The 21,367-nt window shown below is 51.3% G+C and overlaps 11 protein-coding genes across 13 annotated transcripts; 5 read left to right on the forward strand and 6 right to left on the reverse strand.

Annotated features, from left to right (window-relative positions):
• Nucleotides 1-73: 73 nt before the first annotated feature.
• On the forward strand, nucleotides 74-3,842 carry PPTG_09717 (hypothetical protein). The gene has a single exon (XM_008904738.1). It carries the CDS (start codon nucleotides 168-170, stop codon nucleotides 3,201-3,203), a length of 3,036 nt encoding a protein of 1,011 aa, XP_008902986.1. The 5' UTR covers nucleotides 74-167; the 3' UTR covers nucleotides 3,204-3,842.
• PPTG_09718 (hypothetical protein) lies at nucleotides 3,394-6,412 on the reverse strand. The gene is made up of 2 exons (XM_008904739.1): nucleotides 6,192-6,412; nucleotides 3,394-6,046 (listed from the first exon to the last, which is right to left on the reverse strand). Exons 1-2 carry the CDS (start codon nucleotides 6,212-6,214, stop codon nucleotides 3,634-3,636), a joined length of 2,436 nt encoding a protein of 811 aa, XP_008902987.1. The 5' UTR covers nucleotides 6,215-6,412; the 3' UTR covers nucleotides 3,394-3,633.
• On the reverse strand, nucleotides 6,412-8,590 carry PPTG_09719 (hypothetical protein). Its single transcript, XM_008904740.1, has one exon. The coding sequence runs from the start codon at nucleotides 8,440-8,442 to the stop codon at nucleotides 6,511-6,513; it is 1,932 nt and encodes a 643-aa protein (XP_008902988.1). The 5' UTR covers nucleotides 8,443-8,590; the 3' UTR covers nucleotides 6,412-6,510.
• A 442-nt stretch (nucleotides 8,591-9,032) lies between these two features.
• Nucleotides 9,033-10,292, reverse strand: PPTG_09720 (hypothetical protein; the record flags this gene model as incomplete). The annotated part of the gene is made up of 1 exon (XM_008904741.1): nucleotides 9,033-10,292. The coding sequence occupies one exon, from the start codon at nucleotides 10,290-10,292 to the stop codon at nucleotides 9,033-9,035; it is 1,260 nt and encodes a 419-aa protein (XP_008902989.1).
• Nucleotides 10,293-10,388: 96 nt separating this feature from the next.
• On the forward strand, nucleotides 10,389-11,395 carry PPTG_09721 (anaphase-promoting complex subunit 10). Of its 3 annotated transcripts, XM_008904743.1 has the most exons (3): nucleotides 10,389-10,528; nucleotides 10,602-10,855; nucleotides 10,931-11,395. In XM_008904743.1, exons 1-3 carry the CDS (start codon nucleotides 10,420-10,422, stop codon nucleotides 11,102-11,104), a joined length of 537 nt encoding a protein of 178 aa, XP_008902991.1. In that variant the 5' UTR covers nucleotides 10,389-10,419; the 3' UTR covers nucleotides 11,105-11,395. The 3 variants fall into 3 exon arrangements, with proteins under 3 accessions (XP_008902991.1, XP_008902990.1, XP_008902992.1); XM_008904742.1 differs by having other exon boundaries at nucleotides 10,389-10,855; XM_008904744.1 differs by having other exon boundaries at nucleotides 10,602-11,395.
• Nucleotides 11,271-11,540, reverse strand: PPTG_09722 (hypothetical protein; the record flags this gene model as incomplete). The annotated part of the gene is made up of 2 exons (XM_008904745.1): nucleotides 11,271-11,325; nucleotides 11,392-11,540. The coding sequence occupies 2 exons, from the start codon at nucleotides 11,538-11,540 to the stop codon at nucleotides 11,271-11,273; spliced, it is 204 nt and encodes a 67-aa protein (XP_008902993.1).
• A 116-nt stretch (nucleotides 11,541-11,656) lies between these two features.
• On the forward strand, nucleotides 11,657-13,584 carry PPTG_09723 (Atypical/RIO/RIO1 protein kinase). Its single transcript, XM_008904746.1, has one exon. The coding sequence runs from the start codon at nucleotides 11,699-11,701 to the stop codon at nucleotides 13,124-13,126; it is 1,428 nt and encodes a 475-aa protein (XP_008902994.1). The 5' UTR covers nucleotides 11,657-11,698; the 3' UTR covers nucleotides 13,127-13,584.
• Nucleotides 13,167-14,781, reverse strand: PPTG_09724 (hypothetical protein; the record flags this gene model as incomplete). The annotated part of the gene is made up of 9 exons (XM_008904747.1): nucleotides 13,167-13,286; nucleotides 13,366-13,516; nucleotides 13,594-13,751; nucleotides 13,816-13,896; nucleotides 13,969-14,058; nucleotides 14,128-14,187; nucleotides 14,261-14,371; nucleotides 14,449-14,568; nucleotides 14,692-14,781. 9 exons carry the CDS (start codon nucleotides 14,779-14,781, stop codon nucleotides 13,167-13,169), a joined length of 981 nt encoding a protein of 326 aa, XP_008902995.1.
• A 502-nt stretch (nucleotides 14,782-15,283) lies between these two features.
• PPTG_22565 (hypothetical protein) lies at nucleotides 15,284-15,774 on the forward strand (the record flags this gene model as incomplete). The annotated part of the gene is made up of 3 exons (XM_008904808.1): nucleotides 15,284-15,344; nucleotides 15,416-15,696; nucleotides 15,763-15,774. 3 exons carry the CDS (start codon nucleotides 15,284-15,286, stop codon nucleotides 15,772-15,774), a joined length of 354 nt encoding a protein of 117 aa, XP_008903056.1.
• Nucleotides 15,775-17,804: 2,030 nt separating this feature from the next.
• Nucleotides 17,805-18,426, reverse strand: PPTG_09725 (hypothetical protein; the record flags this gene model as incomplete). Its single annotated transcript, XM_008904748.1, has 2 exons — nucleotides 17,805-18,144; nucleotides 18,311-18,426. 2 exons carry the CDS (start codon nucleotides 18,424-18,426, stop codon nucleotides 17,805-17,807), a joined length of 456 nt encoding a protein of 151 aa, XP_008902996.1.
• A 1,913-nt stretch (nucleotides 18,427-20,339) lies between these two features.
• Nucleotides 20,340-20,921, forward strand: PPTG_22566 (hypothetical protein; the record flags this gene model as incomplete). Its single annotated transcript, XM_008904809.1, has 3 exons — nucleotides 20,340-20,368; nucleotides 20,418-20,631; nucleotides 20,670-20,921. The coding sequence occupies 3 exons, from the start codon at nucleotides 20,340-20,342 to the stop codon at nucleotides 20,919-20,921; spliced, it is 495 nt and encodes a 164-aa protein (XP_008903057.1).
• Between the last annotated feature and the right edge of the window lie 446 nt (nucleotides 20,922-21,367).

Below are 21,367 nucleotides of genomic sequence, written 5' to 3' on the forward strand. Positions count from 1 at the left end.
TACGCCAACTCGCGACTAATTAAGTAATTCCCTGTCGCCGCTGAAATTTCCACCCGCCCAACATAGGTCAGTTCCCATACAGAACGCAAGTGAAAGGGCCTGGTCTGGGCGCATTCCTGCATCTGCTGCTGGAGGTCGGCTCTGATTGACTCTCCCGCTTCCCGTGCATGCAGCGCAAGGCCGCAGCGTTCGAGGCCACTCCCGTCCACTCCTCGCTGGAAATGAGCAGCGAGACTACGGACTTTGAGCGCGTGCCGCCCGAAAGTAGCGGCGGCTTCGTCAAGATCGGCGGCCCGTTGCCAGACTCGTCGGACCCTCGCACCATCAAGGGCGCGTCCAGCGCTCCAGGCAACGGCCACCGCCTGTTCTACCTGCGCGTGATCGACTCTCGTAAATGGCACTACTCGGAGACATTCGCGCTGTTCCTGGACTTTTTCGTGCAGGTTTTGGCCATCTCCTTCACCCAGAAGGACTCGTTCCATGACGAAGTGGCGGCCAAGGCCTCGCGTCTCTTCTCTTCCGGTTTGATGCTCTGCTACTTCATCGACATGGTCATCCGTGTGCTAGGTCTGCGCCTCGCTCTCTTCCGATCCCACTCGAATATCGCCGATCTGCTGTGTCTTGTGGCCATGGTCGTGTTACTCGGCTCGAGATACGTCATGGGGGACAAGGAATACTGGCTGTGTCTGGGTTATTTGACCATTGTGGCTTGTCGTCTCATCCTTAAGCCCAGAGCCAGAACCTTCTCCAAGAAACTCCACAAGTTCCGCACCAATGGCGACCACATTCGCATCAGCATCGAGTCGCTACGAGCCTCATTGGCTCGTATCCCTGGCATCTCGGCCATGTCCATTGAGATGATGGAGACCGATTTGGTGATCATCTGCGGTCGTGACGAGGGCGACATGACGCGTGACGAGCTCATGAACTTCCTGGAACGAGCTCTCCACTACCGCCCTCCTACACTCTCGGCCACGGAGTTCTTGTCCCATTTGCGCGACATCGACGCGTCGTCGTCTACACTGGCCTACGGTATTATGGACGTCGTCCGCAGTACATTGTGGCACTGGTCCACACAGATCGCAGACCTTATTTTCTGCTTCTTCGTGGTGTGTATCAACGCCTCAGTGAGTCCAGCGCTGGCCATTTTCCTGGCCAAATTGTCGGATGCATTCGATACTTTAGACTCTGGAGAACCCAACGAGTCCACGCTCAAATTCGGTGTCGTAGGAGTACTGGCCTTGTGTGTGCCGTTCGTGCTCGGTGACTACGCTGTGGGCTACTTCCAGTCTAAAATGATCTCCAAAGCCACCGAGTCGATGCAGTCAGCCCTGCTGAACATCATTCTGCGTCAGGATACCCAGTTCTTCGCTGAGCGCTCGGAAGGTGACTTGAACAATCTTTTCTCGAGTGACGTCGCGCGTGTCAACGCACTATGGCAAGCTGTGTTCTGGAACCTGCTGAATCCGCTTTTAGCTGTGGTTTTCGGCTTCAGTTACGCTCTGTACATGGACGTGAGCATCGGTATCATGTCGTTTGCCTTTACTGCAGTGCTGCTTTCCAGTGGCCCGCAGGGTTTTGCAGCGCAGCGATCGAAGGAGTTTGGCTCTAGGAATGCTTACGTTGCTGCGGAGTTCCAGAACGCTGTGGGTTGTGAGAAGGTTGTGCGTGCCTACGCTATCCAGGACCCGCTCATTACGCGCTTTAAAAAGACATGCGCTTCGCTGCGTAAGAGTCAGTTCTCGAAGGACTTTTGGTCGAGTATTGTGCAGATCTACATTGAGTCTGCCATGTACATTTTCGTGGCTATCATGACAGCGTCGTTGGCGATGAAAGTGTGGCACAAGGACTTGTCGTCGGGTGAATTCTTCGGATTTATCACGCTGTTGAGTCGTGTGTCGAACCCTGTGACGGTGCTGGGTGGATTCATGCGTGTGGCTATCGGCAATGCTAGCAGTTTGCAGCGTGTTGACGACATTATCGTCGGACTGGGCTCAAACAGTGGCAAGGACGAAAACGACAAAGACATGCCACCGCTTCCCAAGATGGAGCATGATCTCCGTGTTGAGAAGCTCGTGTTCAAGTACGACAAGGCGTCCGAGAACTACATTCTCAACGAGTTGAGCGCTACTATTCCTCGTGGCTCGTACACGTGCGTTGTGGGCCCGTCGGGTTGTGGTAAGAGTACGCTGTTGGCCTGTTTGATGCAGTTCCAGGATGCCGATGGCGGCTGCATTCGTCTCGATGGCCACGATATCTTCAACTTTTCCAAGAAATCGTTCATGGACCAGACCGCCGTCGTGTTCCAGGATGGCGGTATCCTTAACGGTACGATCTACGACAACATCCGTTACGGTAACATCAGCGCTTCGAACGCTGACTGTGAAGAAGCTGCACGTCTGGCTGAATGCCACTTCATCAAGAACCTCAAGGACGGTTTTGAGACGGTCGTGGGTCAGCACGCCACATGCAACTTGAGTGGTGGTCAGGCGCAACGTATCTGTTTGGCGCGTGCTCTATGTCGCCGCCCGAGTTTGATGCTGCTTGATGAAGCTACCAGTGCTTTGGATCCTGAGACCGAGGCGTCGATTGTGGCAACGTTGGAGCGTCTTTCGAGCAAGATGAACATGACGATCATCTCGGTGACTCATCGTCTCTCCACGGCACTGAATGCGGACCAAATTTTGGTACTGAACACGGGTCGCGTTGCAGAAGAAGGTCGCTATGATGCTCTAGTACAGAAGGGTGGTCTCTTCTATGAGATGGTGCACAAGGTGGACAAACCGGAAGAGGAAGAAGATGCTGCTCCGGTGGAGAAGCCGGATATGGTTAGCATGACCAAGAGCCGTCGTCGTGGCACAGCGCCACGCAGAAACACCGACACGATCGGAGCTACTGGCGAGGAGCCGAAGCAGATGCAGGACAGCGCATTGGCATTGCAGCAGTTTACAAAGACTCTGAGCTCGCGTGTGGCCCATGACGTTGGCGATGGGAACCGTCCTGCAGGCACGACTTCGTGGTATCGCTACGGCAACCGCAACTCCCATCGCAGTCGCAAGACGAGCGACGACGGCTTCACATCTCGTCGCTCGGGCAACAACAGTGTCGAGGGTGGTCAGTGGTATCCTAGCCAGCATGACAACCGAGGTGCGGCGACGTCTGCGGCCAGCGAGGAAGAACGGAACAAGTACTTTGTGCTGTAGACATGTTCGTGCGGTCTTCACGTACTGATTTTGGTTATTTTGAAGCAGCTGCAGTGACTCGAGACCCGATGTCTGTCCGTATACCAAGGCTAGCTGCAATGATAGCTACAAGACCCTCTGTTTGCAGAGTCATTCGTAAGATAGTTTTCATTTCGCTCTAGCGAAGATATTTCTTCACAGAAGGAAACGTGTCGAGAAAAGAGTAAACGCCAAAAATCCTGACAAGTTTCAGGTTTTGGCGGGCGGAAATGCATTTCATGTGATTTGGGAATCAAGTGGCAAACTTTTGGTGTTAATCGAGTGAAAAGCAGTTCCCAGAGCGATACACTTCCCAGGAGCAATAAAGTTGAGAGAGATCTAAGCGATGGGTGACATAACAACCAGTCATTACATTTAGTGCCAGCACTAAGCGGCAACAGCCACCAATTCTTTAGAAACCCAAGGTAGCACGCCCATAAAACTGCTCGTCCTCTTCGGGCAAAGATTCTTCCAGTCCGTCGAGATTGAACTCCTTTGCTTGCTTGCTGTCGCCACGAGCAAGCATCTGCTTGTCCGTATCGCCACGAGGCCGAGGCGGCGGTAGTGGTGGGGCAGCAGCATTGAGTAAATAGGCGTTCGCAGCACGCAATGTTTTCACCCAATTGTTGAGCTCCTGAGGGCTCTTTGTGAAGAAATGCGACTGCTGCTCGTCCGTACACAGCACAAACTCCTTGCCGTATCTGAGATCCTCACACACCACCTCGAAACTCTTGTCGGCCAGGTTGATCTCGCCACGCACGACCGAATCACCACGTCGCTTGTAGTATTTGAGGAATCCATCGGCGGTGATAACGCACCATCGCTCACGGGCGCCACGCATGGTCTTCATGCCGCTGATGATGCCGCGGTCAGCCCACTCGGTCGGACCCTTGTCTAAGAAACCACTCAGCATCGGCATCTTCCCTCGAGTACTTCCAGGCGTTGAGGTGTCAGCGCTTGTGTCAGGAGTAGACGGACTCGAATGGTCCTTGCTAATTGACCCTGAACGTTTCGATTTCTTCGAGTCTGAAGGCGAGCGCTGACGACTCGAGTCGCTTGACGACTCGGTCGACGGCTTTGGTTTGCGAGAGTCGCCCCGTGAAGACGCTGTCCCTGACTTGCCCTTAGTTTTAAGTCTGTGGAGCTCATCCTGTGCTTCCTTAAGCTCTTCCTTGATCTTTTGACGCCTTCGCTGACACTCCTTCGCAAGTTTATGGTCACCCGATTGGGCTGCCTTGGATAGCGTATCCACCACAGATCGCTGCTTCTTACGCAGCTCCAAGATCTTCGCTTCGAGGTCAGCAAACTCCGATTTTGGCTTGCTAGTACCATTGCTACTACTCGTTTTTTCGTGATGACCACTCGCACTGAGCGAGGCCTTGTCCTTGTCATCAGTCTGCGATTGGTGAGAAGAGGAGGACGAAGATGTCGATGTGTTAAGACCTGTCTCCTCACTACCGAGACTGGCAAGATGCTTAGTGAGTTGCTCCATTTCTTTCTGCACCTTGTTCGCCTTGCGTTGTTCTTTGTTCAGTTCGTCTTCAAGTCCACGTCGTTTCTTCTTTAATGCCGACAGTTGCTCCTTAGGAGGAGCTGTGGGCTCAATACCAAAGATATCTTCTTCCGGAACACGATCTTCCTCTTCATCCTTGTCTTTCTGCTCCACTTTTGCGAGCTGCTTTTCCAGTTCATCTAACTGAGCTTGCAGTGTATCTCTCTCTTTGCGGAGTCGCTTGTTTCCAGAGCTCATTTTCGATATGTCGTCGTTTAGTTCTGTGTTCCGCTTGGCTAGTTCATTGGCCCGCACAAGTTCGGGGTTTTCCATGGCATAAGTCGCCTGCAACTTGAGATTCTTCATCATGACTTCGTATTTTTCCTTGTCGTTTTTCAGATTCTCGTTTTCTTTCCGCAGTTCCATTCGCTTGGTATTCAGGACATCAAACTCTGCAGACACGGTACTCCACTTGTGTTGCATACAAGTTAATGAGCGCAGCATCTTCTTGTTCTCAATTGTCCACATCTCCGTATGCAGTTCGCCAGTCACGAGTACACGTGTGTATTCCTGCTTTTGTTGCATATATGCACTCGATCCTGTAGCTGCTGCATCATTACCGGCGCCATTGTTGGCTTTGTCCGGGTCGGATTTACGACCGCCATTCTCCTCTACTGTTCCCTTCTGTACATCTGCAAATTTGATACGAACAGGTCGAGACGCGCTCTTTAACTTGGCCACGACCTCTTTATAGGTGAGTCCAGCCAGTGACGTGTCTTCAATGCTAATGACGCGCATGCCGATCGTCAGTCGCTTGTGGGGTTTGACACTCCAGTTGTGAAGCTCTGCAGGTCCCGCCTTGCCATTAATTTTGGGCAAATCATCCACTTCAGCCTGGAATTGAGGGTACAGAATGGTTTCCATCTGATGGACTTCCCTTAGACTCACTCCAAGTCGCCCCTCTTGGAAACAAATTTCCACTTCGCTCATCCAGTTGTACGTCTTTTTGATCTTGGCGCTCGATGTTTTCATGGGAGGTGGCACCCATTGTGTCTTGCCAGCGGGGGAAATGAAATAGTAGCGACCTTTTTGCGACTTGCTTTCTTTGCGTGTCCAGCCGGGTGGAAGTTTGTCATCACCCTCGGGTGTGGCGCTCCCTGTGCTGCGTCTACTGCCGCGACTGCCACGACTGCCACGACTCCCGCGATTGCTGTTGTGTGTACCATTGGAAGAATTACTACTATTGTTCGTTGTTTTGGCAGTTTTGGCAGTTGTCGTTGTGGTGGTTGTAGTACTGCCGCCCTTGTCGTTGGTGGACATGGTGCTGTTGTTTCTGGAAATTATCACAAAACAAACGGCATATTAGCATCACTACACGACCCCCTTCCCACTTTAACCACTAGGCGGAAAAGTGTTGCCCCTGTCGCTTCATCACTAGCCTAAAAATCAGGTACGGCATTTCGGCAATTACCCCTTACCTCCACAACGTTGTCTTCTTCATGGATGCGGAAGACTAGACACCGTCCTTCCCAGACCTCTTAGCGCAGCCTTCTTGTCACTCTGTCGCCGTGCACCGAGTCCCCGCTCTCTATCGCGTCGCACAGATCGCGCCGTCGCGTGCTCGTCAGCAGCTCTATTCCTTTCTCTAGCCTAAATGGGAGCCCCCTCAGTCAGCTCAAAACCAGCTGACAACTGAAATGTTACTGATAAGTACGAATTGATTTAACCAATCACAAGGCGCTTTCAATCTGAGAAATCTGAGGCGAAGCCATCTCATCAGTCGCACCACTGACCCGCTCAATAATAGGCTTGACGTTGCCGCTCGAACGACGGAGTGCGAGCTCGTTTCCGCGGAGAAAAGTCCTCGCCGACGTCCGTGGATCGATAGACGCTATTAGACCGATTAAGACGCGGGTCACGCGACGAAACGCGGCTCTCGGTGGTCTGAAACACGCTGTGCGAGCGCTTGCGGTAGTCAGTGCCTGTGGTTGCACTCGAGGATTGTTGCTGCTCTCGAAACGCGTAGGCTGGCGGTTGACCAGGCGGTGGTGGTGGCACGAACTCCTGCTGTTGCGGACGGTAGTTGCGTCCCACACTCTCAGCGACGTTGTAGTCGCCGTGACTCCGCGGCGTGGTTGTCTTTGACGTCGAAGCCCCGTACGCTGCCCGCTCCCGATTCACCTCGTCGATATACGCTTCAAGGCAGTGCACCATGTACTGACTTCTGTCGATTGTCACAGCGCACGAAAACTTCTTGTGCAGATCGTGGGTCGTGCCGTTCTCAATGTCGGCTTTCAAGTACCAACAGCGCTTCATGTGGTGCCCCACTTTGAGGCAGTAGAAGCACGAGACGGGCCCGGAGTTGTCGAAGCGATCGTAGCTATCGTATTTCTTGTCGTATCTACTGCGTGGTTTGCGCGGAGACTTCTCGTAGCGGTTATAGGATGCGTACTTGTCGTATCCCCTCTCAGAGTCGTATTTATCACGCGAGTGACGTTTCTCGTAGCTGTCGCTCTTGTCGTGTCTGTCATCGTCCGTCGTCGGACTTTTAGATGATCGAGGAGTAGGAGCTTTCTCCGTTCGCTCCGTGGGAGTGTTGCTGTTATCGTCAAGTGATTGAGTGTTAGTTGGGCTCTTGCTTTTTGCTGAAGTCGTTGGTATCTCCCCACTCGTTAAGTCGACAGTGTTGTCAGTTGCACTAGTCACATCAATAGGCGATGGAATTGTCTTGCTCGGATTCGCTGTGGTAGTTTTTGGCGCCTCTGCTGCGCGCTGTTCTGCTGGCTTTTCAACGGGTTTACTCACTGGTTTGGACGTTTGCTTGTCTGCTGGTTTGCTAGCTGAGGTATCTACTGTCTTCTCTGAAGGCTTGGCGATAGGTTGAGCTACAGGTTTTACTGCCGCAGGTTTATCCGTTGACTTCTCTGCCGATTGAGGAGTTTGCACGTCCGTTGAACTGTTGGAAGAGCTGCTTGTAGCTTTTACTAGGGCATTCGGAACACTTGCTGGCTCTGTCTGTGTTTGCAGTCGTTCCCGTGATGCAACCACTTTTTCCATGAGTTCCGCATACGGTACAAATGGTCTGATCCCCCTCCATGACGCCACCATGGACCTCCATGCACTAGGAAGCGTTTGTGTCAGTGACACGGAGCGAAACGCGTCGGTCAGCTCGATCCCCGTCGCCACCGCATATTGCTGCATGAGCATATCCCACCGCGTGATAAACTCCCTCACAGGCTCTGCTTTCTTGTCACCAAGTCGAATGTGGTGCAGCACTCGGTGCATCTCGTACACGTCATGAGCTCCAGGGTTGCTGCGGTTGTCATAAAGCGCACAAAGCATCTTCCAGCTGTCGTAAATGTTCTTGTTGAGGATCGCCGCCTCCACGTCCGGATGCAAATAGCGTTGCAAGATTCCCTTGGCCTCGGCACTTTCCCCCAGGACGTCCCATCGACTGAGTCGTCCCCGCTGAATCGCAGTGTTGCGACTACCAGAAGTTTCCTCCTTGATCATTGATTGCTGCTGCTCATCGTCCACGTGGATTACTAGCGTTCGGGGTGGCACTTCCTCCCCGTTGTACGTGAACGACTGACTCCCGTCGTAACCGCGCACCATCACGTAGCCCAGCAAGTGGTAGCGCATGAGTTCGTTCTCCACCCGCGCTCTCCACACGCGGAAGTCCGTGGTGCCGTCAAACACTCTGACGCTGCTGCCGATGCTGGTCTCCATTGGTTCTTCTTCCCCTCTGTACTTGGTTTCAGTAAACTATGTGCAGCGAGGGATCTTCGTGCAGCTGACAAGGAGTTTCTCGAGACTCGTCGGTCTGTCCAAAGTTTGGACTCCAAACTGGCGAAAGTGCTCTATTTATGCGCAGCCTGGCACAAATATTTGTGTTGGCACGTGACAAAATGCACGATGCCGTTTGCACGAAGACGAAGGTCGTACATCAAGCATATTGGAGGTCTGGTTAAGGAGTACAGTGGCAATGTACAAGACATTTATATCTACATGCAGAAGCGCACGAAGTGTGGATAACAATTTCTGGCGATCTGCGCGACCTCGAACACCGATTCTGGACGACTGCTGGGTGGACATTTTCCTGGACATAGACGTTTCACGAGCTATGGGCCATTGCTATTGCCCATTAGATGCATGGTCGTACTTGTACAACCAAACGAAGAGCTTCTTGCCGTTGTTACGCTTTCTTGGCACGCAGTTCATGCTCAATTTCATCCCGGAAAGCTCATGGTTATCACGTTAAAGTAAAGCTCAATGCACAACTGGATAAACGCAAGCAGATACTCTGCCGATCTGTGCTCCTACGGTGACTCTCCCAAATGGCGCTCAAAAGAGGGAGCCCGTTGCTGCTTCCGCGGCGGGAAGGAGAAACTCGAGTTGACGCGACACGAACTCGAGGATCTGACAGATCTCCCATCGTGATAAACGCTTCGCGATCGCACACCTCGAGATGGACGCCTGCTCGTCAACGGGTGCACGCTACGAGAACGCTGAGGCACGGATCGCACCGGGGGCGCTTGGTATTTGCTGAATCCATCGCGAGTGCCCTGAGGTCCATAGCGACTAAGGTCGGTTTCGCGCTTACGCTTCGTATCTCGTCGAGGCTCGGACGCTCGATACGCTGTGCGCTTCGTTTGTTCGGTGATGTACGCTTCAAGCGCTTGTACCATCGCCGACGTTCGCTTCTCCGTAACCCGGCACGAAAACTGACTGCGATTATTACGGGTGTTACCCGTTTTGATGTCTCTGTCAAGATATGTGCAGTCTCGGAAGAAGTGGTTCTCTTTCAAGCAGTAGAAACAAAATGTGAATTCCTCACGAACAGTCCTTGCCGAGGGCAGCACATGAGAACTATTGGGTACACTGTTCTCGTAAGATTGAGCCGATTGGGATGTATTGTGAACATTGTCGGGCGGTGTTTTCTGCGAGGACGCTGAGCTGTTGCGCTGACGTTTCTCCTCAGCAATAGCTTTCTCTCGTAGCTCTTCGATCGGTATAAACGGCCTTTTGCCGCGCCACGATGCTACCGTAGATTCCCACCCCCTGGGCAGTTTTCGCTCTAACATGGCAGAGAGATAGGAGTCTGTCAACTCAACACCCGTAACGTGCATGAATTGGCGCACCACCATTCCCAATCGCGTTATAAACTCGTCCATAGACTCGCGCTTCTTGTCGCCGTAATATATGTGCTCTAGCACTCGATACTTTTCAGCGATAGACGGATCCTTGCCGCTGTCATACAACTCACGCAGGATGCTCCAAACATCGAATACGCTCTTGTTGAGAACAGCAGCCTCGATATCCTCGTGCAATGAACACTGCACAATGTGCATAGCCTCTGCAGCTTCTTTCACTGCGTCAAATTGACGAAGTCCATCGGGATACTTCGCTTCTACGAGTTGCCCTTTGTAGTCGAACGACTGGCAACCGTAGTAGCCCTTTACCAACACGTACCCCAGCAGACCGTGTCGCATCAGCTCGTTCTCCACTCGAGCTCGCCAAGCACAAAAGTTGTTAGTACCGTCAAAGATCATTGTGCTTTGGTTGCCAGTGCCACTCATCGTTAGCACGCCAAAGACAAAATGAGCGATCCCTGGGTCATACTGCTTCAACTTGGAATTTCAACCAATCAGCAGCTTCATTTCACGCCCGTTACCTATTGCTCTTTGATAAGCCGCTTTTTGCAGCATGGCAGATGCAATTCGCGATGGCGATGGCCGACGCGAAGTGGGAGACGACGCGATGTGGTCACTGTCATCTGCCAAGCCTGGCAACGGCGTGGACCAGTTGCGCGACAGTGCGTGCTCTGGCTCAGTTTGGTGAAAGGCAGATTGAAAATGATGCTAACGGTCGCTTCCTCGCTGGTGTAGACAATATGGACACGTACTGGCAGTCGGATGGCGTCCAGCCGCATCTGATTAACATCCAGTTCTCCCGCAAGATGGCCATCAAGGAGGTGGCGCTGTATCTGGACTACAAACTGGACGAGAGCTACACGCCCAAGAAGATCGCTGTCCGCAGCGGATCAACAGTGCACGACCTCAAGGAGATCCACGTGCAGCACATTGCAGAACCCAACGGTTGGATCTCCATCCCATTGCACACGGACGAAGGATCGGAACAGGTTTATTGCATTGGTGGCGACGGTTTTTGCTGCTTAACACTTGCTGACGGCCGACTCTGCTGTTACGTCTGGTAGGCTCCGCTGCGCACGTTCTTCTTGCAGGTTGTGATCCTAGCCATGCATCAGAACGGACGCGACACCCACATCCGACAGGTGAAGATTTACTCCCCGCGTGAGTCCAACGTACTCGACTGGTCCATTCCGGAGGCCACCACGCTGCAGTTCGCAGCGTACTCGTGTATCCGTTAGCGTCAGCGTCTCGAGCGTATTACACACCTCTCCAATTACACATCAGCAGCAGTGAAAGTACTTAAGCGGCATGCAGAGCTCCAACTGCATTGATTAATCTAAAAGCACACACTCATCCACCGGCAGTACCGAATAGCAGAGTGACCGAAAGCGAATAATTCTCAATTTATGACGACGGTGACGGTTCTCGGTAGTTCGTCTGCTGCGCCGCGTTCTTAAACCTGCAATCGGCACCATGAAAGTTAGTATACACTCTCATGAGCTGCCGTCTCCTTCGCTGCACGTACACGCCGTTAAAGATGCGCGTCATGGAGGTGACCTCCTCGTCCGTACGCGCCATCTTCTCCACGTTCTGCGACAGCAGTGCGATGGACGCGTGCAGCTCCATCATCTGCGCCGCCAAGTCCGCGTACGCCTGCACCTTCTCCTCGTCCATGCTGCTGTTTGAACTATACAACAATAAATATACAACATCACTCACAAAAAAATTTATCCGGACTCAACCGGATATGCAAATGTACGTCAGTCGGTTGGTTGCTGGTCACTTCATCATTTACCTTAAGCGCCGCACTCTTCCAGCAGCTCCGCGGCAAGATGAAGGACGAAGACGATTTCCGCCTATCCAAGGCGGCCGAGAACCAGTTGGCTCGCACACTGCGCAATGAGGAGAGCGGGCGTACGCGTCACACGGGCCGTGATGATCGTGCCACTACGGAACAGGTGCTGGACCCACGCACCCGAATGATCCTGTACAAGATGCTGAACCACGGCATCGTGACGGAGATCAACGGATGCTTGAGCACGGGTAAAGAGGCCAACGTGTATCACGCGCGACTGCCTGATGGCCGTGAGGGCGCCATCAAGGTCTACAAGACGTCCATCCTGGTCTTCAAGGACCGCGAGAAGTACGTTTCAGGTGAGTTTCGCTTCCGCCACGGCTACTCCAAGAGTAACCCGCGTAAGATGGTCAAGCTTTGGGCCGAGAAGGAGATGCGTAATCTGCGTCGTCTCCGGGACGCCGGCATCTACTGTCCTGCACCCATTCTCCTACGCTCGCACGTGCTGCTGATGGACTTCATCGGCCGCGACGGCTGGGCCGCCCCGCGCCTGAAAGACGCCAAGATCAGCGACAATCGTTACCGCGAATGCTATCTGTACTGCGTCAAGATGATGCGTACAATGTACCAGAAATGCCGCCTAGTGCACGGCGACTTGAGCGAGTACAACATCCTGTACTACCAGACCAAGCTCTACTTCATCGATGTGTCTCAGTCGGTGGAGCACGAACATCCAAGTGCCAATGATTTCCTTCGTAAAGATTGTCGAAACATTGCCGACTATTTCCGCAAGACTGGAGCACTGAACCCCATGACGACGCAGGAGCTGTTCGACTTTGTCACGGACCCGCGCATTGCTGATGAGGATGTGGACGACCATTTGGAGGCGATCCAGCGCGTGATCGCTGATCGCCCTGTGGAGCGTACGAATGAAGAGCAAGTGGACGAAGCAGTGTTTATGAGTACATTCATTCCTCGCTCACTGGGCGAGGTGCTGCATTCTGAGCGTGAGCAGCTCGCGTACCAAGAGGGAACAATGGAGAAGTCGTTGGTGACTGCAATCTCGCGCCTCGAGGTCGAGCAGGGAACGACTCCGGCTCCAGCCATGCGAGGCACTCGTATCATGGATATCTTGAATGAGGGAGACGACCAGGAGATCGATTCTAGTGATGACGATAGTGACGAAGAAGAGCAGAGCGAGGGCGATTCCGACAGCGAATATGATGATGAAGACGACGAAGAAGTGTCACCGTCCGGAAAAGTGCCTCTGACAGACGAGCAGCGAGCTGCGTATCGGCAAGAAAAACGTGAGGAGCGCGAAAAGCAAAAGGCTCTGGACAAGTTGAACAAGAAGGCACGCAAGCAAGAAACGAAGGAGGAGAAGAAAGCCAAGCGACAGACAAAAATCCCCAAGCATGTCAAGAAGCGCCACAAAAAGCTGGCACACCAGAAGAAGAAAAAATAATTTCTCAGTAGCGATCAACGGCTTTGCTGTATTTTGACAATCAATTCGCCTCACCTTCTTCCTTCAGTTGAGCTTGCGCCTGCTGCTCCAACAGATCAGTGCGTGTGGATCGACCGCCTCGCAGCATTTGAGCAGCCCAGCGACCAATCTTGCGTCGACGCTAGTGAACACAAGGATTCATGTTAGTGTATCACATCCATTCTGCATGAGAACAAAGCCGCCCTTTTGTGCAGACTTACGTGGATGTAGACAGTCGCAGTTCCCCAGCTCATCGTGAAGTTGAGGCTCTTGACCACTTCGAATAGTCCTGTACGCAGCACGTGCGTTGTCGAGATGAAAAACGCGCCCTGCTTGAGCTTCTCGGCTGCCAGAGATATCTTGGTCCACTTCCTGAAGAAATAGTAAAGGATAACAAGAGGTTAGCTCTGTTTTTTTTAATGCACTTAGCAAGTCATTGGAGTTCGTACTGGTCGTTGAAGCATGTGCCGTGACAGAAGACAACATCGCCATCCTCCCACTTGGTTGTGAGCAGACTGCCTGTAATGAAGTCGATGTCCGTCTTGAGCAGCGGGGACTTGAGTTTCTCTAACGCTGTCTTGCGCTTTTCAGCACAATGAACAAGCGGCTGTGTTGAACGATAACTCTTGTTACAATTGTAGAACATCACACGACAGTTTGAGACTTCTCACCTCAAGCAGCTCGATTCCGATAGCTTGATCGAACGGGTGCACTAAGCTCGCCGCGATGACTGCCTTGCCCGTGCCAGATCCCTGTTATGCACAACATAGCAAGGATAAGTTAGACCACCCACCCATCACACGGTCTTAATTACAGCAACTCACAAGGTCGTAGAAAATGGCAAATTCCGGCAGAAACGGAGCTACCCAGCGGATGATGTCGGCAAACGGGAAGAATAGGATCTCGCCATACACCTACAGTGTCCAAATGCATCATGTCGGTAAAATTAAACAAGGCTTTCTGTTGACGCATAAATCACTCACATAGGAAGATTTGATGAGGTTGGAGCTCTTTCGCGCCTCGCTGGACAACTCCTTGGCATACTGCACAAAATCATCACCCAATTAAATATTAGCGAACTCAATCAATTGCAATGAAAGCAGCTTGTCGACGGACCTCGGCACCAAAGCCACGATACACGCGCTCAAACACTGCAAAGGGCTTCTCGAAGATCATACCCAGCACAAAGTCGGACACTTTGAGCTCAGCAATTTCCTCACGAGTGACCTAACATAATAAATGGAACAAGATCATCACATCAGTACACTTCGTCTTCTCCTTCCTACAAGCAGCTGCTGCCTCACATCCGGCACAAGACGCTTCATGTCCTGCAAGGCGCCGCTGCCTCGAAGCTGAGCCACGCCCTCTGCCGAGCGCAGCAGCGTCTCCACCTGGTCACGGGCTTCAAGTGCCTTCTTCTCAGCCTGCAATCACCAGAGAATAGTTAGGTAAGGTGGAGGATTAGTCAACGAATGACACGTTTGTCGTTGGGTTCCAGAGCCGTCAGAGCCAGTAAAAATGAAAGAACAATTGCACCAATATCAGACCTGCTGCCACGTCTCGTCAGTCGGGTCGTAGTCGCGCAGCCGCGGAGCCAACCGCGTAAGTTCCGCTACCAATTCTTCCAAGTTCACCATCGTATGTCAATTGACTTTCTGCATAGAGAGATTCGTTCGTTGATTGGTTAAAATTACCGTTATGGTTTCTAAAATATTGATAAATACTGTATGCTGGACGGAATCACTTCGCAGACATTGTACTTATATTGTCAAATATTAGAGTGCCAATTTGATAGGACCGCCGACTTTTGTGCACATTTTTGCGGATTTCTCAGTGTGTAGGGCGAGTTGAGAGGCACTGTTTAGATATGACACTATTATAAGCCCTAGCTACATGCTACTTGTGTTAACAACTGTAAGTTTGTTTTTTTGGTAGGGTTGGCATACAAACTGTCGATTTCTGCCCGTGCACCACAACTTAGGACCGTGCCCTTTTCTGTCAAAACGGACATTTTTATGAAATTCAATACAAACTTCTATATTAAAATATCGTACTTTAGAAGACACAATGACTGGAGGAAGCAAGCTGCAGCAAGCACACTGGAGGCTTCCTCTGCCGCGCTGAGCCTTTCATTTTCGTATGGGCCGCGAAGCAGCCCTCACACAGAAAGAGTATTCGTGGGTCATTGGGCTACACGACGGTGGGGTCTCGTTAAGAGAGATTTCAAGGACAACAGGACGCTCACGCTCAGCAGTCCGGCGCGCAATTAAGGCAGAGTGAGGGTTGCAGAGCGACGACTGTGGCGAGCGGCTGAGGGCAGGAAGACGACCCGTGCTGTCGGATCGAGACGTGCGGCAGCAGCTGCAACGGGCGACTACTTCGCGGCTGAGCACAAGACCAAGTTCAGCGTGAAGGCCTCGGTGCGCACTGTCCAGCGGCTGCTGAAGAACGTGGGCCACCTCGTCTACACCAAGATGAACAGGACACTGCCGTTAACGGCGGCACACAAGAGTGCACGAATGGCGTGGGCTGAGGAACACATCACTAACCTTGTTATGTTTGTTAACCGTGGTGCATTTATACTATTAGCGATACTAATTTATTCTTATGCTGCGTAGGAGTATGGATGAATATAGTTATCTTTCCAACAGATAACAGGAGAGGATTGTGATCAATTCGTCCACTGTAGTGTTTTTTTTTTTTTAGCTAATCACAGGGTTCTGTTGTGAATATTCCAACCAATAATATCGATTAGGGAAGGGCTAACATTTCCGACGCATTCCAACAAATATTTGTCGGAAAAAGACGGCAATATGAATATGTTCATACGGAGCTCTAGTATAAAACATATTTGCAACATATTCTCACATTTCCTACAATCAGACCAAACTAGGTCCATTCCTATAGTAGGATTACAGCATAGCGTAAGGATAGCAGCCAGTCACTTTCAAAAAGCAGACGAGACGAGTTGAGCATGAGTCTCTCGGTGTTTGTCCCTACGAACACGCAAAAAGCGCGTGTAACCGCCATCGGCGCATTTAAGCGAATGTTGGAGGAGGAAAATGTTAGTTTGGAATTCGTCCAAGCCAGCATTCTCCTCGACATCTCCGGTAAACGCTTAGCTGCAACAATGGACAGCTTTGGCTATTATCTCGCAACCAACGAAGGTAAGAAAGGTAAGCTTGCTCGCAACACTGCGTCCTCCTACTACAGAAATGTAAAGCTGTGGCTGTTTGATGAGTATCCCCACTTGCGTGTCTCCACCGAGTTAATCTTGCTCAAGCAAGGGAAAACGCTGGATAAGCACTGCTTAAAACGTGACAATGGTGGCTTAACTAACAAGGCTCCTCCCTGTACTAAGGAGGATTTAAGGTCTTTGGTTCATTATGTATACAGTACTGCACGCGTCAACGCGGACAACCAGGATGCTGCGCTAACGTGCCTCATGTGGCACTACTTTAGGAGATCATCGGATCTGTGCTACGTCCAGAAGCAGCACGTCTCAGTGTCCGCGGATGGCGTTTTCTACTTGCGTCTTCTCCGAGTGAAGACGTCGGAGGAGCAGGGCCTCACGCTGATCCCCGACAAGGACGACTTCCTGACGTGCCCGTTGCACTCGCTAGCCGTGGCGCTTGTGACGCAAGAAGCTCCAAGCGCGTCCCTTTTTGGCCACTTACCGACGATGGCTCCACAGGATGCTGCGCCACTTGATGCTGGTGCCCCGCTCCACGACCTGCTGTCACAGGTTCCCGAGGCTCTCCAAGTTGCAGTAGTGCCCCAACCTACAAGCATACAACCGACCGTTAGCACTATCGGGGCGCCACCCACATCGCTGGACAAAGGGGTAAAGCGCGGAGAAGACAGCATGCAAGGCCTTGTTAATCGACTGCTCAAGCGCGTTGCTGAACCGGCAGGTGTCACGGCAGAGCTCACCTCCCATTCCTTCCGCCGCGGTGGTGCACAACACGCGAACGGCGACGACCGACTTGCAGCGCAATGGATATTTGACCGAGGAGCTTGGGATATGACGAAGACCAACAAGGCCTTCGCCTACATCACGAACACGACGCGGGAGGACAGGAAGGTCGCTCGGGTCTTGAGTGAATGGGGCGCTGATGCGTCGCCCAAGGTGATCGACGTCAGCTCTCAGGACCACACAACACGCGAGCGGCTTGCATGCTTGCAGGAGCTGTTATTCTCAAGCTGCACAGGTCTCAAAGAGAGCCGACTAAACATGAGCGCAAAGGTTCTAAGCGTACTCACCGCTTACCTTGTTCGACACTTTCCCCAGCTCAAGGCTCTCTCCCCGGCAACACCCATTGTCCAGCGCATCGAAGAATGCATGAAGACAGCTGAGATCTCGACAGCTGACCTACTTAAGTGGTCCATTGCGCTCAATGAAGAGGCCGCCGTGCCTGCTCAAGATCAAGAAAAACCGCAAGATACACCACACACATGTCCTAAAACGGGTCACCTTTTGGCTGTTATTCAAGAGCTTGTTGCGTCAAACCGCCTCTTAGCTGAGCGGATAACCATTGTCGAGGCAGCGCTACTCAAGCCCAAGGGATCCTGTGAACAAGAAGCCTGACACCAGCACAGCCAAGAAACGTCAGACCAAGAACCAAAGCTTAAGCGCAGAAAAAAACAAGCAGCAAACCTGTCAGCCACTTGGTTCGAGTGGTACACGAAAGTACCTCCAGTGTGGAGCTGTGCTGACTGTCAGAAAAAGTCGGAATCGCGCCAAGTGGTGGCCTTCATGAAGCTCTTCATCGTCGGCGGCTGGACGCTTGATGTCGAGGCTGAAGACTACAAGGATCAAGTCCTCGACGCCGGTCGCCGGGCTGAGAAGGGCTTGCTTGCCTTCTTGAAGACCCAGAATGTTAACGCGAAAGGATCTGGGAGCGTCCTTCGTGCGCTTCGACCGCTGCACAAAGCCGGCATCCTCGACGGGCGCATCGTGGCGTACAAGCGCCTTCTTGCCATTGGGAGCATCGGCGACCCTGCACCGAACGATACGCAAGACATCCTAGCAGTAGCAGGCCATGTTTGAGTCTAGTTAGCTCTTGTTAGTACTGTTAGTACAATACACATCATACAACAGAACAGAGTGCACACACAGCAATAACAGTAGCATTGCCGCAGCTGCGACAATAAGACGCGTCTCACAGCAGCAGCACATCGTCCAGCACCACTTCCTTAGCATCCAGCAGCAGCAGCAGCACGTCGCCCTGTAGCAGCAGCATCACGTCGTCCAGCGGCAGGGTCGTCCCGCAGCTCACCATCCAGCGGCAGCAGTCCAGCAGTCCAGCAGTCCAGCAGCACGACAGCACTGCAGCACAGCACCCGCCTTCCTCATGAAAGTGCCGGTCGGACTTGAACCGACAACCTCAGGGCCGAGACCCTGCGCTCTTTCCTTTTGTCGCTGCGTGGGCTCTATCGAGCAAGAGTACCTCCTTAAGCTTCTGGAGTCCATGCCTCGCCGCTGTCTCGATGTCATCAAAGGAAAGGGTGATCTGACTAAGTACTAACTTTAATATAGAAGTTGGTATTGAATTTCATAAAAATGTTCGTTTTGACAGAAAAAAGGCATGGTCCTAAGTTGCGGTGCACGGGCAGAAATTGATAGTTTGCTCCAAGAAAAACAAACTTACAGCTGTTAACACAAGTAGCATGTAGCTAGGGCTTATAATAGTGTCATATCTAAACAGTGCCTCTCAACTCGCCCTACACACTGAGAAATTCGCAAAAGTATGTACAAAAGTCGGCGGTCTTATCAAATCGGCGCGCACGGTACTATTGTACTGCTACGGATTCGCACAATTTATGTGCCAATTGAGAAAAAGAAATAAACGGTAAAGTTTATACCTTAAATAAAAGGAGGTGCCTACGTTCACCGATATTCTATGCATAAAAAGAGCAACTTTCATACTGGTAAAACCCAGTAAAAGTAATAGCTCTGTTTCTCAAAAAAAATCAAAATTGAAACGTCCTGCAGCCGCTCATTCCCTTCCCTTTCGCGCTCAGCCTGCCATGCGGGACCTTGCACGCTGTACCCTCCCGCTTTGTCGACACTTGTGTCCCGTCATGGCCTCTAGGCCATCACGATGACTCTGATTCCGTCTCAGACTCGGTTTCTCGTGTGCAATTAGACGGCAGAACACGATCTCGCCGTGACCCAGCTTCTGGAGCGCTGGGAGAGGTACCTATAGCCGTCACTTGCCCTGCTTTCTCTAGCACATTCGCATCGTGGGCGGCTCTAGAAGATGCCTTTCATCGGTACGGTGCACGTTAATACTACAGGAATTTTTTTTGTGTCTTATTAAGTTTTCACTGACTTTTATTACTTGTGACTGAATACTAAAGATACCAAGAAGAAACTCACCAAATATACAAGCTAAGGACGAGCGCCTCCGTTCGCGTGAGAAACCGAGACCGCATCAAAAGAAAAGCACTGCATGGAACTAAGCCTGTGTTGTGCGACGAGGAATTGCAGTTTTACCCGAAGCCTTTTATCTGCACTCATGGTCGGAAGTTCAATCCTCGCGGGGGCGAAGGCCGAACAAACCACACGTGTCGATCTATTGGTTGCATGGTGCGGCTAAACGCACTGCTTAGTCGATCCGATGATGGCTCGTACAATGTCAGTGTTACAAAGCACACACCCATTCACAACCACACCGTACGTACGCTGAGAACTGTAAGATCGACTCTCCCTGCATCAACAGGGTAGCTAAAACAATGTGGATAGGTACGTCATTGCAGTTATGCAGTCAAATGATTTAGCTGTACAAGTGTGTCGATATTAATTAAATTGTGTGCATTCTAGGAGGCTCCAAACGGAAAAAATTCTTCGTTACTTGAAAGAGGTGTCTAGAAAACCGATCCAGCCAAACGACGCGGAGACTCTGATCGCTGAAATACGACGCGAGATCTACCCCCACCCCTGATGACAATGTCCGTGTCTCCCAGTTATTACATGATTTTGGAGAAGGACCCGGGAACGCTGTCAACATATATCGTGACCCAGCCACGGAGCTGACAAGGTGCATTACCTTCCAAACAGCTCGCATGAGACGCATGGCTCGGAAGTTCCCTGAGGTTCTCTGTGTCGACGCCATACACGGTACCAACATTAACAGGCAAGGGGAGTTTATTGACCTGCTCTAATGACTGGAGTTGTGGCATGTTCACCAACATGTTGGTGGAATCTTCACAAAGCTACATGTATTTGCTGCATATTAACCAATTCTTATCTATCTTTGCGTACTTGAAGATATCGCTTGTTCAGTTTTATGGTGACTGATATGATTGGGACTGGCTCTTTCGCTCAGCACGCCTTAATCGACGGTGAGACCAAGCTCAACATGAAGAGTGCAGTCAAGGCATTTAAACAGAATAATCCAACTTATTTGGACATCAAAATGGTGGTCGTGGATAAGGACTTCAGCGAGATTGAAGTGTTAGCTGAAGCATTGCCGGAGGCCAGGGTGATTCTTTGTCATTTTCACGTGATATATAATTTAAGCGCGAGATTAGCAAGGTTTATGGTTCTACGACGTTTGAAAAGACGCATGCAAAGAATTTGGTTACGTTGATGGCGCGGACCACTGATGAACGAGAATTCGACCGATATTTACAAGCTCTTCAAACTTTGTCGAAGGACAAACCTCAATTCTACGAGTACCTAGAGTCCAATTGGTTAAGCTGCAAGGACTACATTCATGCGTGGGAACATACCTCACTTGAACAACAATACGAACAACCGATTAGAGGCTAGTTGGGGCGCTGCAAAGATATTCTCGATCGCCATATGCCCATGGATGAATGCATCGACGACCTGCTTTTCCTACAACAGAATGCTGAGGACAAGTATCGAATAAAGACGAGGCGAGTTGGTTTTAGGTACAACAATAATTACTGCAAGGAACTCCAAATGTTGGCGAGGATTGCTACGCATCATGCATGCGATCTGGTGGAAGGTCAGTATACGGCAAGCAAGGAAGCTGACTACACTATCGAATCAGAAACACTTCACCAACGATATTCACGTTGACAAGTTCTACATCCCTAAATCAATTCACGGTAAGCATACCTGATTTGGAGAATATTGGAGTTAGTTTCTAACTGAGAATTCTATGTGTGTTTCAAATCTCCGGTGAGCTTGGAGTCTAATACATGTAGTTGCATGTTCAACCAAACTCTCCTGCTCCCGTGTCGGCATAT

This window comes from Phytophthora parasitica (assembly GCF_000247585.1).
Source record: "Phytophthora parasitica INRA-310 unplaced genomic scaffold supercont2.18, whole genome shotgun sequence".
NCBI classification, from domain to species: domain Eukaryota; phylum Oomycota; class Peronosporomycetes; order Peronosporales; family Peronosporaceae; genus Phytophthora; species Phytophthora nicotianae.

What these genes read in the sequence shown, in the direction of transcription:
- PPTG_09717 (XM_008904738.1), top strand. Translation starts at nt 168, where the DNA reads ATGCAGCGCAAGGCCGCAGCGTTCGAGGCCACTCCCGTCCACTCCTCG.
- PPTG_09718 (XM_008904739.1), bottom strand. Translation starts at nt 6,214, where the DNA reads ATGAAGAAGACAACGTTGTGGAG. An exon ending in AAGAAGACAACGTTGTGGAG is followed by an intron (nt 6,047 to 6,191) that starts GTAAGGGGTAAT and finishes GATAATTTCCAG; the next exon opens with AAACAACAGCACCATGTCCA.
- PPTG_09719 (XM_008904740.1), bottom strand. Translation starts at nt 8,442, where the DNA reads ATGGAGACCAGCATCGGCAGCAGCGTCAGAGTGTTTGACGGCACCACG.
- PPTG_09721 (XM_008904742.1), top strand. Translation starts at nt 10,427, where the DNA reads ATGCAATTCGCGATGGCGATGGCCGACGCGAAGTGGGAGACGACGCGA. An exon ending in CGGACGAAGGATCGGAACAG is followed by an intron (nt 10,856 to 10,930) that starts GTTTATTGCATT and finishes TACGTCTGGTAG; the next exon opens with GCTCCGCTGCGCACGTTCTT.
- PPTG_09723 (XM_008904746.1), top strand. Translation starts at nt 11,699, where the DNA reads ATGAAGGACGAAGACGATTTCCGCCTATCCAAGGCGGCCGAGAACCAG.